Source organism: Achroia grisella, unplaced genomic scaffold (assembly GCF_030625045.1).
Source record: "Achroia grisella isolate CSIRO2021 unplaced genomic scaffold, CSIRO_AGI_Agris_v1 utg516, whole genome shotgun sequence".
NCBI classification, from domain to species: Eukaryota; Metazoa; Arthropoda; class Insecta; order Lepidoptera; family Pyralidae; genus Achroia; species Achroia grisella.
Window position 1 is genome coordinate 2,833,487 of NW_026712909.1, and position 17,095 is coordinate 2,850,581.

A 17,095-nucleotide genomic window follows, 5' to 3' on the forward strand; every position below is an offset into this window, starting at 1 on the left:
GACAAAGTTGTAATAAAGGTAGCTACTGCTACTTTGTGTTAAAGACTACGACTTGCTACGAAACCACTTTAATGATTTTATTACGGTATTATTAATTCGCAATGGTGTACGCGTAGGCTCATAGGTACCTATACATGTATCAGTTTACTTTCTATGTTGGTGATGTCACTTATAGTATCAGTAAAGTCTTCTACTCCATCATGCGCCATCCACCACCTTCTGTCTTTTCTCCTCTACCCAAAGGTTGTCTGTCGGTTGAAGAGTTCGCATAAGCGATAAGACCGCCTTTTGTACCCATATTCTAAATATTGTTTTTCTGTGTATATATGTTTTTTTGTTATTATGGTGCAATAAAGAATAAATAAATAAATAAAGTTTATAACATCAGGTATATATACTTTATTGCACTTGTAACATTAAAGAATAAAGATAGTTATAAAAAAATGAGAGCAAGGGTGGATTTATCGCTGAAAGATATATCTTCCAGCCAACCTAACAATGTGAGAGATTTGGTAGGTAGCGGCCAGCGATAGTGGTCGAGTTATATTAATTACAATATTTAGATATGATGAGATAAAAGGATAATCATCATTTAAAAGATGATAGAATCATCTTTGGCAGTGATGGGTATTGAAATATAGTGCAACACATTAAATAGTTTAACCTGTGCTCACATCATCAGGTTTAGTTTGTACGAACCACAGATAACATAATATTACATAGTACCTACGAACCGTACCGACGACGCCGTCGATTTGCGCATTTCCAAAGAGGTAGCATTCGAATGACGTTCGTAGGCACAGCTCGTCCTGCTCCTATACAAAATGTACGGGCACCCACAAAAATCATAGGATATTTTTTTATATTTTTGCTGATCACGTCAATGGGATTTGCACACCGACATGATCAGAACAGACAGAAGGTTATAAATTACATACTATGAGATGAAGTATTAGCTTGTTTCATATGTCAATTTGTTTAAAAATAATCTCCAATGATCTCGTCGAGAACACGAACGTCATGATTTCGTAGTTATTACATTATACTTATTATTATAACATACCTATTATAAATGTTGTAAGCCAATAATTGGTCAAACTTAAGACGTGCTCATAGCGACAAAATATTTATTTGGGTACTCCCAAATGGAAAATATGCCAATGGTAAAGTGTGCATATGATATTCATGCTCCTCATGCGTTCCGAAAGATACCATGCACCTGTATCCTGTGATTTCACTGCCATATCTTATCTAATGAAACAGTTTATATATATATAAAGCAAGCAGCTGTGGGGATTGAAATAGATGACAGACGATTTTCTAAAAAAAATCTTTCTCAGTAACGGTGACATAAGAGTTCAATGTAATAATCGCAGTTTGTAAAATTTGGATTAAGGTACGTAAATTCAATACTCAAGTTGAGTATTGAAATTAATTAAATAAATGTTCCAAATAAATAAATATATAGTTGTTTTATTGATTTAACTTTAAACAAATAGCTTTTTATTGCCGAATTATCATAGTAAATGTTTCTTTCTCTGAAGAAGAAATAATCCAAATAATGTATAATAATTTATAATTACTATAGATTATTATTTTCAATATTATATTATCTTATTATTATATTATTATTATATAGTCGCAGTGGTCACAACACATGACATAAAACATATAGGTATGTAATAAAAGTGGTCAATGTATGCCAATTAAAGAAAATGAGGTGATGTTAATTATCAGTTTGTTTACGAAAATAATTGTCACTAAGAAAGTTGTTATTGCAAACATAATTTAAAAGTTCACTGATAACAATTGTTATCAGCGTTGAGGTCAGTAGAGTTGTAATTGTTGCAAATTTTTTTGTGTCAAATCATTGTAACCTTCTACTAATTGTTACTTAGTGCAATGCGCAGCTATCTAATTATATTGTTATTTTAAACCCAATTAGGTATTTAATATTATTAAAAAAATATTTATCCATATTAATGTGGTACCTACAGAGAAGGAAGCCGTAGGATTATGATTGAGGGATTCCCTTCAGTTACCAAAAATAACCATCGCAGTCACTTGAGAACTGCAAACATATTTAGTACCTATCATTCACACAGTAGAGCAACAAAATCAGTGAAAAAATTCATTAATTAAAAACATATATTAACTCCAAATTGTATGAATACGATTTTTTTTATTGAACTGGAATGGTATACCAGCAAATGGCCGACCTAATGGTAAATGGCAATTGTCATCTACATGCCACCATTATGTACATCACTTCGCGAGCCCGTGCCGGTGTTCAAAGAATAAGCGGTACCTTATGTGTTGGCATTCCTAAAAACTAAGGTATGATACCTCCGATCCAGTAATTAATTAGCTGCCATATACCCTTGGACTATTCACCTTGGACATTTACAATGCCATCTAGTTCTAATCTAAGCAAAGATTATGTCATGGGTACTAGACAATCATATAAATACTTATATACATTAGAAATACAAAGACTGACAGAAACGATCAAACTCATATATGTACAAATGTTTGTACCATGAGAAGAATCGAACCCACGACTATTGGAAGGCGTTCTCGTTCGTTGGCACCTCGAGGTCGTATTAGTAGATCAATTATACAAGACCTTCCTTGATTAAATGTGTATGTTGTAAAAAAATATATTTTAACTATATTTTTTTTTCGTATTTTACAGAATAACATTATAGCATCAGGTCAAAGATACAATTTTATAAAATTCTGTACCTCCAATAACAGAATATTATAAAAAATACACTAAATCGAGAAAATTGGTAAGAAAAGGTACAAACATTTAGGTCACATTCCTTGTAGATTTAAAAAGACTGATAATATACAATCTACTCGTATATTGAGCTGGGGTAAGTGATTGCTATTCATGGAGCCCCCATTGTGCCAACTGCTAACATAATATAAAATCATACATAAATAAACATTATATATAAAAAAAATATAAAATTGTATCTTTGACCTGATGCTATAATGTTATTCTCCAAAATACGAAAAAAAAATATAGTTAAAATATATTTTTTTACAACATACACATTTAATCAAGGAAGGTCTTGTATAATTGATCTACTAATACGATATGCTGCTAACAATGTACTTTGTCAGGTCGACCTCCTCACGGTTCCGCCATAATGAAGCAACTTATCAGACTTCATAATCATCCCACCATCTTCCATTGGTGACAGTACGTACCTTTAGTTCAGTCCTGTATTATTTAATTAAATAATATCGAGCTACCGTAGTTACGCCATCTAACGACGAATAGTAAAACTACTAGAGTTTGTATAAAGCAGATGTTTTGTATACAGAACCATCGTAGAAGCCCGTAGAACAGTTACGCTACGAGAATTAAGTTTAATAAATTCGTATTGTTCATGACGATATTTTAAAAAACTCAGACAGACTTATTTTATTTATTCCTAGACAAAATATGTATGAGACTGTTATTATCATGCAGCTTCTCTGGCAGTAAATATATATATATATATATATGTAAATTCCATTCGCACATATTTCTGTTTGTGACTTGTTTGTGTATTCTTTTCTTTTAGTTTATTTAGTATACAGAGTCTTAATATTCTGATCCAATATATACGATTAGCACTTTATCACGCAGGCAAGGATAGTGTAATAAATAATGATTATGTACTTATAATTATTACACTACTAAAATTAATTCTTTTAAGGTGCTGTCACCAGAGAGTCTCGCCAAATTATTCTGCATATATTTGTCTCATTTATTTCTCTTGCTTGCACATTGTAATGTATTTTGTGATGTCAGAGACGCTGATCATTTTTATAGGAAAGAGATCAGATTTTTAGCAATACTATATATACTCTAAAAAATATTCAGTGTCATAAACAGTAATAATATATCTACTATCATGACTATAATCTCGGATGGAGTAGTCAGAAGTATTATCGTCAATGGTAGTAGTATAGTCATAGAGTTATTCAGATAAATTTAAATTTGATCATTATAATTTCCATTTATAATTCGCAGCTGAACATAGACTTCTTTCACTAACTGCTAAAAGGAACAGGGAAAACGATTCCTTTTCTGAAACCTGTATCTAAAGCCCTCTATACTACATTTTAAAAGTTATTTAAATAGTATAATGTAGTTCTACACTGCTTGTTTAAGTCTGAATAAACTTCACAATATTTCACCCTTTCAAGATTATTTATTAAGATAATGATAGCCCTGTTGAATAAATATCTGTTTATCCATTTAGTCTTAAAAAGTAACAAACAGATAGACAGACACTTTAGCATAAATTTTGTATAGATTTATTTATTTTATTAGAGGTATATAGTTTTCAAGTCAAGAGAAATCAAAAGTCACTATCAAATAATTGCCAGTTTATTATTTACATTTTATATGCTATGTATATATCAAGTTTCTACTTATAGTTTTAATAAAATGCATTATGTTATTGTAACAAATCAACTAAATTTACTCCCTGATTAAGAATTTTTGTATCTAGGTAGGCTGGTGTCATCTCCATCATATAATCCCTCAGCACCCATCGTTCCCATCGCATTTTCATATCAGACACCTGTTTTTTGTGGAAGATCGTCACATCCATAAATTTCATATTAGATGCTAAGAATTTGACTGGCTCGATGGGTCGGTCGAATGGGAAACCAAGTGGCATTTTGTCTAATAGGACAGTTGATCTAAAGTCGACAACTAAATTTTTACGATTTACATCAAGTACGTTTATATTAATATTATCTATAATTTTCAATGGACTGACAATTATATACAATATAACATCCATGCCGCCAATACGGCCTCTCGGTAGAACTAGTCTCGTTGGGAATCCAGTCTGAAAATTTCTCAAATCCTTAACAATTAGATCCTCGTAATTAGTCATACTTTCAATCTTTTTCCAGATATCATGTGTCATTATACGGTCGCTAACTAAATTGTGCATATCTACTGAGTTCCTGACAATCGTATTCTTTCCAGTAGTTAATTTATAGAGAAAGCTATCAATTTCGACAAAGTTCAATCGATTCTTGTTAATATCTATCGGTCGTCCAAAACTATCAAGTTTTGGTCCCAAAAATATTCTAATAACACTATCAACCGTTTTATCAGAAATAACATCGATATTGATTTTGAAGGGCTGGTGGTTGAGACGTTGTTTGCGTACCATGAGTTTTACATCGGAAGTGCTCTTCTTAAGTTCTTCTTCAGTCAGTTTGACCACATTTGTAACATCCATTAAATAGTCATCAAAGTACGTTACAAGTTTATCAACTACTACATTCTCTACTCTTACTCCAGGAAATCCAAGCTCTTCTTTAGTGTAACTGGGAAGACGTAGTTTGAACAAAATGACAATATCAAGGAGACGTTTTTGCAGTTGGTAAAATACAGGATCTCGAAGAGCAGTCTCATAATGTTCTAGGACTGTAGTGGACACAAATAATCTGAAATAAAATTTCATTTTAATTAACTGTGATATTTGAATGAAGTGATGTAGTTCTATTATTAACTGTAAAATTGTTTGTTAAATAAATTTTGTAAAAAGATAAGGCAATAATTCTATTTCCATTTATATATCTAGTTTATAATTTTATCTATATGATACGAAATGTCCAAAGAATTTAAATTTGTAACTTGAATTAGTACTCTGTTATCATTACCCCATTTTTGTTCTATTAGACATGGACGTTCTAAGTTGAGACGCATTGATTAAATTTGTGTAAGCGCACCACGTAACGTAACGTAAAGGAATCAACTTAGTAGAAGTATTTCATTCCAGATAATTAGTTTAGTATAATTTGTATAAATGTGTATAACAAAAATGAAATATTTAGTATTGAAAACCACTTAAGTTTATATTAATCATTTTCAGGAAACCAAATTTGGTATAGGAAATGGTTTTTTTTTCTATTATTTTCAATTATGTATTCAACATGTATTAATAAAAAGAAAAGAAATTGTATATAAATATAAAAATAAAAAATCTTCTGGTGTTAAAATGTGACTTCTGTGTAATCTTCTAATTGCATCGGCTATGTCTTCTTAATATTGGCGCTATATACTATATTCTATTGAAGTAGATATATCAAGTATTAGTAGTAGTTCAGGTGTTATATGACTCACTTACCCATCAGGAACATTTGAGTTTAAACCAAGAACAGATTTCATGATTAGAAGCAGATACTCATAAGCTGGATACTTCACCATATTAAGATTTGTTACACCACGTGTTTGAATGTTGCTATAAATTAGTCTGCCAAGATTTTCGATGTCTTCTGGTTTAGTTAAATCAAGTCGAATACCATCAATCTGATTAGAAATTATATACATTAATACAGTTACATTTGTAGTGCTTCAATTTTTAAACATTCAACTAATGTAAGATACTTACTATAATAAATCCTTTAATGATAGCTTCTTTAATCATCGTTTCATAGGTCTCTACTAGAACCAAATTATCTATAGTATCTTCTGTAATGAAATCTACGTTATTCATCCTCATGGGCATTTGAACTCCGTTATGTAAGACTAACCACGGCCAATATCCCTTTTCTATAGGTTCGTCTAGCACCAATGGTTTTACTGTCGGCAATCCATTAGCGAGACGTTCAAGGTTATACCTTGCAAGTATTTGTTGGTATATGTATATAGTGAGTTCAAACCGTCTCACTTTATTTACCTTATTCATCACATCATCCTTCATCCAGAATGGGTAGTCGACATGGAAATAGTAGTAGTAAGTGTTTAGGTCTATATCTTCAGTAAAGTATCTAAGTTTATCTTCACTATTTAGAAAGACTCGTGTATCATACATATTTTCATCTATAATGTAGATATTTTTATCTGTTTTTTTAATCCCATAGTGTTCACTGAGATTGTCGTCTAAAAGGCCTTTCTTCATTTTGAGCAAGTAAGATTTCTGGATCACGTCTCCGCGGACAAAGAAGTATGGATAAATTTCGTATGGTGGAGGTAAAATGATTCCCTTGCAATCAAGACGATGTCTGACTGCAATGGTCAGAGCATAAACAAACATGCCTTCGTTAACGTTCAGGCGCATCCAAGACGCAGTTTTGATGAATGTGGCAAAATCTTTGGCGTAGTACAGAACGTGAAATGCGGTGATCACTTCATCCATTTGACGTACAGCGGAAAGTGTGAAAACTTCACCACGGGGTAGTAGTCCAACTTTTACCAAATTAACAAAGCGTTTGACAACATCGGTTTTCTGAAATTAAGAATTTTTAAAATTACCCACCATGACCTTGAAAGTCGATTGTGTCATATTATCCTAATTGTCATTATAGCCATGAAGGTATATTATTATTAGTCGGTATTTTTTTATGAATGTCCAATAAAATTGACAAGTATACCTAAATAAAAGTAATGTAAGCTTCTTCTTGTACTAAATACTAAATAATGATTTTTACTACTCACTGTGAATAATTCCACATTTTCCTCCAATTTAAAGTTAACGCCGATGTCCTGAATTTCCTTATACATTACCGGTTCCGTAACATGATTCAATAATTTTAGAATCATCACCTCTCTCTGTTTGATATCCATATTACCTAAAAGACACAACATCTTATAGAATAAACGTGAAGAGGAAAAATGATAAATTAATATCGTAATGACAGTATAATATAGATTAATAATAATATTATATAGAAGTGAAACAGTATGGGAATATTAGTACAAGTTTTAAAAAAAACGTGGTGTAGTTATCGAATCTTTGTAGACATATCTTTACTACAATGTCGATGATCGACTGTATGATTAATAATTAAAACACTTCTTAGAATTTTTTAATTATTATAAATTATTTATATATAGTATAGTATATTCAATAAAACTAGTATATTCATGCAGAATATGAAAGTAAATTAAAATAAATGAGACAAGGGTACAAAGCTGAAGATGTGATGATTATTGTAGCAATTTCTCACCTAATAGATTGTCCACTTCAGAACTGGCCGTAGCCAAGACGCATAAAGCCAACACTACCACTCCTACTGCCCCCATGTTTCAGACCACCGTTTCCACCTCTACTAGACAACTGCTCACGAACAAGGTCTATTTATACAATAATAATTGTTTATTATTAAGTGCCTATAGGTATAAAAGATGCCCTATGCATCTCTCTTTTATTATTCGGTTATCTAGTGTTTATACATTGTAAGTATTTTAAATGTAATCGTAATTGTTGAAGGATAACGTGATATTGTAAACTCAATTTAAAGTGATATTCCCGCCGACTATTATTATATTTACTAGTTGTTGCCCGTGACTATTTCTATTTATTTTTATGAAACAAGTAACCTTTGACATTTCGGATGATACAATGTATCTTCACTTTAAATTCATTATGTTCCGATTAGTTGTAAAAAGGCAACAAAACACTAATTTCTGCATTTTTCTCGTGCTCAATGCTGTGTGTTTATACATATTTATATATTATATTGGTACATAATAGTGTATGTAAATGTTTGCTCTTATTCTGTAAAGAGAACAATAAAGATTTTTCATTTCATTTCAAACATACAGACTGACATACTTCCAAAATTATAATATTACAGTCTCGTCGGTTTTTGAATAAATTAAAATAATAGTACTTTTATTTTAATTTATTCAATAACCGACGAGTGACTATTGAGTCACTCGTGGATGGAAGTAAGTCAATATATTTCTAAATATTTAAAATATATATAAATACCTATATAACGTTACAAGAAAATTAAATTAAATTCTATAATTTTATTCTTAATATTATTAAAAGTCGAATTGGTTTATATAATTTTGATTTAACGCCTATTAAATGTGTCTTACCCCATACAAAACGTGCTACTATGATTTTTTTTAAACTAATTAAACTCGATGTTTTGTTTATAAGAAAAGGCAAATAATATTAATGTTTCACACTAGATAGACTTTATTTAAACAAGTTTATTTCAGAAGTACACGTAACTATAAAACTGGTTTTAATAAAAAAAGAACCTATATATAAAACCTATATATAAAGATTTGAAATAATGTGCAATACATAGGATTTATTTAAAAATTCATTAATTGTTAGAATAACGAAAATAATAATACAAAAGAACGTAAATATTTATTAATCCTGATAGTGCTTTTCTTCGTAACATACATATATGTACCTATATTTATCTTTGCTACAAACACATCGTATTTGCAGTAATTATTTATCGAAATTGTAAATGCATCGTTATGTTATTTATTGTTGGATCGAACTTGTTATATTCAGCAATTACAAATCCGGGCTTAATATTGGCTCCGGGCATTTATACGGAGCTTATTAAACATGTATTTATTATAAAATAAAAGTGTGATTTATTTTATAATAGTGTTCTGTGCAGTGTACTCTGTGTAAAGTAGTAGATCATAAACTATATAGAATTTACTTACATTAATAACCTATAGTAATGGAGTCAATTTTCACTACATACTTACATTTATCGACCTTGGTATTTTAGCATATTGTCTTATTTCTTGGGGTTCGATTCTCGACACAATACACAATATGTCCGCTTTATGTTTATAATATGTATGTATTTACAAAATAAATGTATTGGTATGTGTCCATCTATTGTACTCGCTCTGCTTAGCATGGATCTAAATAGCACTATGTCATTTTTTCTGGGTTATTACTATTATTATGCTACAGTGCATGTACTATATAAATTGATGTATATGGTTGCTTTACAATGATATTAGAAATTCTAGAAATATATCACGAGGTCTTCTTAGAATCGATATATGTCGAGTTTTTGGTAAAGATACGAGTAAACGGAATCAGTTTTACTTTGACTCCCACTGTTATAGATAGAAATATATTTATTCTTTTTTTCTCAAATGTATACTCGCCATTGCGATATTAAGATTTTAATTATACTGCGATCTCATAGTCTTAGGTACTTACCAGATTGAAGTACATGACTGAATAGCTTCTCGAATAATATTATTTTATTGTACATATATTACATTGTACATATATTACGGTTACAAGCGTTTTGTGTAATTATAAATACATTCAATATTTTTTTTTGTGGTAAAAATATAAGCCTGGGTTTTAGTGGCAATAACCCCAAACAGATGTCTTTGCTACTATCAAGCAGGTACCATTGTGAGATAATACTATTGTCAGCATACCCCAAAAATCTAGCAGAAAGAACAGACCCTTGAGATTAATTCATATAGTAGCGATTTTGTTGTAGTATTTTTTTTTATTCCACAGTGGTGATAATGAAGATCAAATGATAATTAAGTCCTTAAGTACGTTTCAGTATATAGTATTTCAGTATACTTTCTAAATAGTTACTATTTATGAAGACAATGGTGTTTCGCTATAACATTTGATACTATAATATTTCATTTTGTCAGCAGAAAAACTGCAAAATTCCACGGTAAGAAGCATTACACCTAAGCAAGGCAAGGCATGAGCGGTAAGGTATCACATGTGTTACAGGATAACATCTAATGGTGCATCCAGCGGTGCACTTGCGACCATTGCGCTTTACAGCCAGTGGTCGCAGGTTCGATTCCTTGCACGGTAGAAACATTTGTATTCATGAGTATCATTGTTTGAGCTAGTCTGGGTTTTTTCTGTATATATTAAGTATATGTTTACGAAATTAATGTATCAGTTGTCTACTAAACACAGGCTCTCCTTAGCTTGGAGCTAAATGACGCTGTGTGAGTTATGATATAATTATACATATAATTCAGATTACTTCGTGTTAGATTTATTGACGGTTTCTATTGCCATCTTTTGTAATATCGTGATGTATGTAGAATGTTGATCTATTCTTTTCTTTTCTTTTTGTAACGATGCTAAATACAGTCTTAAGATAGATATAATTGGTCTGAAGTACATAGACGGTTATTGTAAATCTACATGGGCGGTGTAAAGATTTTCAGAAATTTCTGCAACGGGAGGTAACAGCTTGGTTGAAGCTTTGAGAAAAAATACTTTTTAATCGAAAATATTAAGTATATAAATAACCTTTACTTTTTATTTATAACAACTGTAGATGTGAATAGTAGTCAGTATTTAGGACTAAATGGCGCTAATTAGTATTCTTATAATTTGTTTTGTTGCAAAATATAATATGTATATGTGATCTAAACTACAAAATATGTGATTGAAATAATGTTTTCTCTTGTAATAATGATTAGATTTAGATTTTTTTTTATACACGGCCTAGATGGTCTAGCAGTTTAGCTAGCTAGCTTTATTTTCGAGTTGGAATTCTCGAACGATCGCACAAACATATATATTCATGAGTGTGATATTTGTATTGGTCTGTGTATTTTCTATGTATATTATGTATGTTTTTACAAAAAACAATATCTAAGTATTTACATCAGCTGTCTAGTACTCATAACACAAAATAAGCGGTGCGTAACTTGGTGCTAGATGGCACTGTGTGAATTGTCCAGAGTTGTTTTTACTATACACCAATACCTGCTATAAATACGATCTCGTAGTTGTTGTGGTGTTTAGAATAAGAGAATGGTGTACTTGAATTAAAAAAAAATGAAATTTGATGTTAGTATATTAGAGAAATAAACAATTTAAAGATAATATTCTAGGAAATAAAGAAGCCATTGTCATAATTTGAAATTTATTAAACACACTAGTATAAAAAGAATCATTAGAAATTTGGACCTATACAATTTATTGTAATAAATCCACTAATTTGATGTCACGATTAACAAGTTTCATAGTAACGTCAGAGTCGATAAAATAAGAGTCTAAATTTGCTGGTGTCTTCTCCAACATGTAGTCCCTTAGCACCCATCGTTCCCATCGCGCTTTCATATCAGATACCTGTCTCTTGTGGAAAACCATAATATCTACAAATTTCATGTTAGGAGTAAAGAATTTAACAGGTAAAATATGACGATCAAATGGAAAACCCAGTGGCATTTTATCTAGAAGAACAGTGGATCTATATTCAACAACTTTATGATTTACATTTAGAACATCTTCATCTATTTCATTTATGTTATCTAACATCTTTAGTGGACTAACAATTACGTATAGTAAGAATTCCATACCCCCAATTTGACCTTTGGGAAGAAGTAGTCTACTAGGGTACCCAGTGTGGAAATTTTTCAGATCTTTAACCAAAAGGCCTTTCATCTCAGTTACTGTTTCAATTTTCTTCCAAATATCACGTGTAATTATACGATCGCGTACTAAATTATGCATATCTACTGAGTTTCTTACAATCGTATTTTTACCTGTCGTTATTTTATAGAGAAAACTGTCGATTTCGACAAAGTTCAAACGGTTCTTGTTCAAATCAATCAGTCGCCCAAATGTATCAAATTTCGGTCCTAAAAATATTCTAATAACACTATCAACTGTTTTATCAGAAACGACATCAATATTGATTTTGAAAGGTTGGTGGTTGAGACGTTGTTTGCGTACCATGAGTTTTACATCGGAAGCGCTCTTCTTAAGTTCTTCTTCAGTCAGTTTGACCACATTTGTAATGTCCATTAAATAGTCATCAAAATATGTTACAAGCTTATCAACTACTACATTCTCTACTCTTACTCCAGGAAACCCAAGTTCTTCTTTAGTGTAACTGGGAAGACGTAGTTTGAACAAAATGACAATGTCAAGAAGACGTTTTTGTAGTTGGTAAAATACAGGATCTCGAAGAGCAGTTTCATAATGGTCTAACACCGTCGTTGTCACAAATAGACTGAAAATTATAAATTACTGTTATTATTTTTATTACCGTTATGAAAAAAAACTTTTATTAGTCACATTTCAAACGAAGGAATGACGAGAGGAGTGTGTATGTCTCATATATTATGGTCAATTCAACAAAAATTCTATTGCCTGTTGATTTTTTTATCGGAGCCGCCCGGACCTATATTATATACATATATAAATAGTACCTGATTTTGATAAAAAAAAATTGACGAGATAGCGTACATACCTGTCAGGAACTAACGCGTTAAGGCCGAGGACAGATTTCATAATAATTAGTAAGTACCGATAAGATGTAAAAATCATATTTCGGTTTGTCAGGTCCCGTGCTTGTATCGTCATATCAGAATAGATTATTTTGCCAAGAGTTTCTATGTCTTTTGATGTGGTGAGTTCCAATTTAACACTATCAATCTGTTAACAAATTGTATATTTATAAACATACAGCTATTATAATGTTCTTTACTGTGTAGGTTATCAGTTTCATATATTATATATAGTAATAAATACGGTAATAAATACTTACGGTGACATATCCTTTAATGATAGCTTCTTTTATCATCGATTCGTAAGTATCAATTAAAAGTAAATTATTGACATTATCCTCAGTAGTAACATCAACGTTATTTAACCTTACAGGAACTTCAATTCCATTATGCAACATTAACCAAGGCCAGTATCCATTTTTTAAAGGTTCGTTTAGTGCCAATGGTTCTACTTCAGGTAGTCCATTTGAAAGTCGTTCAAGATTATACCTCGCAAGTATTTGTTGGTACATGTATATTGTAAGTTCGAAACGTCTGACTTTATTAACCTTACTCATAACTTCATCATTCATCCAGAATGGATAATCTACATGAAAATAGTAATAATAAGTGTTTAGGTCGATATCTTCAGTAAAGTATCTAAGCTTATCTTCAATGTTAAGAAAGACTCGTGTATCATACATATTTTCATCTATAATGTAGATATCTTTTTCTGTCTTTTTAATCCCATAGTGTTCACTGAGCTTGTAGTCTAGAAGGCCTTCCTTCATTTTAATCAAGTATGATTTTTGGATCACATCTCCGCGGACGAAGAAGTATGGATAAATTTCGTATGGTGGAGGTAAGATGATTCCCTTGCAATCGGGACGGTGTCTGACTGCAACAGTAAGAGCGTAGACAAACATGCCTTCGTTAAGGTTAAGGCGCATCCAAGACGCTGTTTTAACGAAAGTTGCGAAGTCTTTGGCGTAAAATAGTACATGGAACATGGTAATCACTTCCTCCATATGACGTGGAACATGGAGTGTGAAAACTTCTCCACGAGGTAATACACCTATTCTAATTAAATCCAGTAGATGATTAACAACCTCAATTTTCTGAAATAGAAACAAAACTATTATGTACATATTTTTCATTATTATTAAATTTTTACGTTTCATTACTTAGATTCGAATAGATGTATTTTTTTACTTCTTTATTGGAATTGAATAATTTATTTATATGTATTATATAATTCCATATATACTGCATAAAAATTATAAATATTGAGCTTTACTAAATTCGGTTAATCTTGACTAATAAGAGCAAAGCTTGTTTTACTTACCGTGAATAATTCAACATTTTCTTCCAAATTAAAGTTCACACCAATTTCCTGGATTTCCTTGTATATTACCGGTTCCGTTACATGATCCAATAATTTTAGAATTATAAGTTGTCTCTGTTTGATGTCCATTTTACCTAAAAAAATTTGCAAAATGTTACAATATAATACTGAGATTTTCTCAGAATTTTATATTTAACTTTATTTTTTTAAATCGATAAGTACATACAAAGATTTATTTGCGTTAGCCGTTACACACAGAAGGTACAGTTGTATAAACAAAAATAGCAAAGTAAATACACAACTACATCGCTCAGTTAACCTATATTGTTACAAACTATAAATATAAACAACGTATGAGTAACGTAGTACATGTGCATTGCCCATACACAAAAAAACAGCACTTCAGTGTATTGTTTGCTGAAGCAGCAAATCACCAATTTTCAAATATTGCACAGGACAACGCATGTAACCAGATCCTACTATAATATTTCTAATAGCAATCAAAATAAAAATCAGTGACAATAAAAAAATAATCAACATAAAATAAACAAGAAGTATAAAAACAAATCTTAAACAAGCACAAACCTTTCATAAGTTTTTTTTAATAAACAGATATTCTACATTACTTATTGTTATCTATCTATTATATATCTATGTATCACATTTAATTCCATCTCGTATTTCTCGTCTAAGAACACATAACATATGTAATATGCAATGTACTCTATCGTAACAAATATCGTATATGTAATTGTTGGGAATAAAACTACAGTTCAGTTCTTTATTTTGTATTTATTAATTTGCGAAATTATAAAAAAATATATAGGAGGCATAGTAATAGTAATAGAAATCAATAAAAAAAAAATATTTCTTACCTAACACATCCTCTACACCAGCACTGGCAGTAGCCAAGGCGCATAACGCCAGCACCACTACAGCCCTCATGTTGCAGTCGATCAATTCCACTACTACTAAATATTTTTTTATTACAAAGTACTATTTATAGGAGAAGAATTGTTATAATTCATTTCACCTTTCATCTCATTTTAGGATTCCGTGCCTTTAGCAAAATAGTTCTCCGATCCCTCTATTAGGTACGGTATTTTTAAAAGATAACTTTAAATATTGTTAATTACATTTCGAGATAGTTTTAATAAATACTCATACAAATTTGTTTCCTATATATAAGTCTTATTATTACAATATTAAGAATTAATGTATATTTTATAAACTACTAGATGAAAACCCGGCTTCGCTCGGGTTGATATTTCTGTAAACATCGGTTCTCAAAGAATATTAAAGGTAAGCAAGGCATAGATTTGTAAAGCTTCGTTCATTGTGTTTAATAAATACTATACTAAATAATAAGTGCAAAAGTATTTATAGAAATAATTTTTATTTTAAATCAACATTCAAAATAAATTAACAAAACATATAACTTTCAAGGTTTATTCTCTGTTAACCTCTTTGTTTTAAGCACTCTCTACTTTGCCAGATATTTAAAACCAATTGCTTCATCCAAACAGCGTTCCCATTCTTGATCGTCATTTTCATTGTTTTTTTTTTAACTTAGTCCGACTCTCCGGGATTTGCCGAGTTCCTAGTTTTGTCGCTCTTTCAGTACGACGACGTGGTCCACCACCGTCCTTTTCCCCTTCTTCCTCTTTTTCCTATCCATTTCCTCTTCCTTTCAACCTTCCCTCTCGCCCCGCGTTAGCCATTTGCTCCCACTCTATGGTCGATCCCCTATAAACAGCTTGGGGCTACAGGGACACCAAGTAGCTTAGTAATTAATTTGTAAGTGCCATACTTGGTTATAGTTTGTTTTTTAATCCGGGAGACTAAATTGACAGGTTTAAATGTCAAATTTTCAAATAATGTTACCACCTCGGCTGTATGGGCGCAGTTTCCTTTGCTTTTCCGATTAAGGATAAACAGCACCAAAAAAAAATGTTACCAGCTGTAGCGGGGTAGCCATACCGATTTGTTTAATCGGAAACTTTTATTCTAACAAATTAGTTTTAAAGTTTAATATGACGTTTCCATAACAGAATTGTATAATTTACGTACATATACTAATGTTTCCACTACTGTTGTAGTGTTATACAGAATAAAAAAATATTTTTGTCGTTTCCGTACAAATAGTAATTTTTACAGTATTAATCTACATACCAAAATTTTTTTTCTTACAATCAGTTAAATAATATATGATACTATGAAAAGGTCATTTTTTTGTAAAAAATAACAAAATCTATTTTGATACAACAATCATATATTTATTAATACCTACCTATACTTTATTAATTTTGTGTTAATGCTTTTTAAATAAACACCCACACATTATTTCCGTATAACCTATATAATAATTCCTGGAATTATGTATGTGATAATAAAATGTGAAGAAATGGTGACTGTTATTAAGTTTTTTTTTAATAAGTTCATCAGAACAGAGAAACAACATTTGACATTTATTATTATTTGACATTGGACATTAACTTTAATTGTTGGAATTTATATTGTAAAACTTTAAGTTGGGCTAAAAAGGACTTGTATCCAGAACCGTGAAACAAATTAATAAAAAAAATATTGTCAAATTTGTCTCGCAATTGTCCAATCTAAAGAAAAAAAACATAACTGTATACTCTTTTATCATAGAAAAGTGTCAAAAACTATATTTTCGCGAAACGTCAACGACACATGTCATGTCACAGTTCTTTGTGATGGATCTTTGG

General features: G+C 30.8%; 2 protein-coding genes across 2 annotated transcripts; both read right to left on the reverse strand.

The window, feature by feature from the left end:
• Positions 1-4,374: 4,374 nt before the first annotated feature.
• On the reverse strand, positions 4,375-8,091 carry LOC131847237 (basic juvenile hormone-suppressible protein 2-like). The gene is made up of 5 exons (XM_059196751.1): positions 7,975-8,091; positions 7,463-7,596; positions 6,417-7,253; positions 6,153-6,334; positions 4,375-5,469 (listed from the first exon to the last, which is right to left on the reverse strand). The coding sequence occupies exons 1-5, from the start codon at positions 8,048-8,050 to the stop codon at positions 4,461-4,463; spliced, it is 2,238 nt and encodes a 745-aa protein (XP_059052734.1). The 5' UTR covers positions 8,051-8,091; the 3' UTR covers positions 4,375-4,460.
• A 3,492-nt stretch (positions 8,092-11,583) lies between these two features.
• Positions 11,584-15,330, reverse strand: LOC131847254 (basic juvenile hormone-suppressible protein 2-like). The gene is made up of 5 exons (XM_059196777.1): positions 15,239-15,330; positions 14,364-14,497; positions 13,300-14,136; positions 13,003-13,187; positions 11,584-12,762 (listed from the first exon to the last, which is right to left on the reverse strand). The coding sequence occupies exons 1-5, from the start codon at positions 15,306-15,308 to the stop codon at positions 11,724-11,726; spliced, it is 2,265 nt and encodes a 754-aa protein (XP_059052760.1). The 5' UTR covers positions 15,309-15,330; the 3' UTR covers positions 11,584-11,723.
• Positions 15,331-17,095: the final 1,765 nt, after the last annotated feature.

Excerpts from the sequence above, each read along its gene's own strand:
- LOC131847237 (XM_059196751.1), bottom strand. The coding sequence starts at position 8,050 with ATGGGGGCAGTAGGAGTGGTAGTGTTGGCTTTATGCGTCTTGGCTACG. Across the intron at positions 6,335-6,416 it reads TCATTAAAGGATTTATTATA|ATTGATGGTATTCGACTTGA; the intron begins GTAAGTATCTTA and ends ATTTCTAATCAG. Across the intron at positions 5,470-6,152 it reads AACTCAAATGTTCCTGATGG|ATTATTTGTGTCCACTACAG; the intron begins GTAAGTGAGTCA and ends ATTTTATTTCAG.
- LOC131847254 (XM_059196777.1), bottom strand. The coding sequence starts at position 15,308 with ATGAGGGCTGTAGTGGTGCTGGCGTTATGCGCCTTGGCTACTGCCAGT. Across the intron at positions 14,498-15,238 it reads TGGTGTAGAGGATGTGTTAG|GTAAAATGGACATCAAACAG; the intron begins GTAAGAAATATT and ends AAATTTTTTTAG. Across the intron at positions 12,763-13,002 it reads AACGCGTTAGTTCCTGACAG|TCTATTTGTGACAACGACGG; the intron begins GTATGTACGCTA and ends TATAATTTTCAG.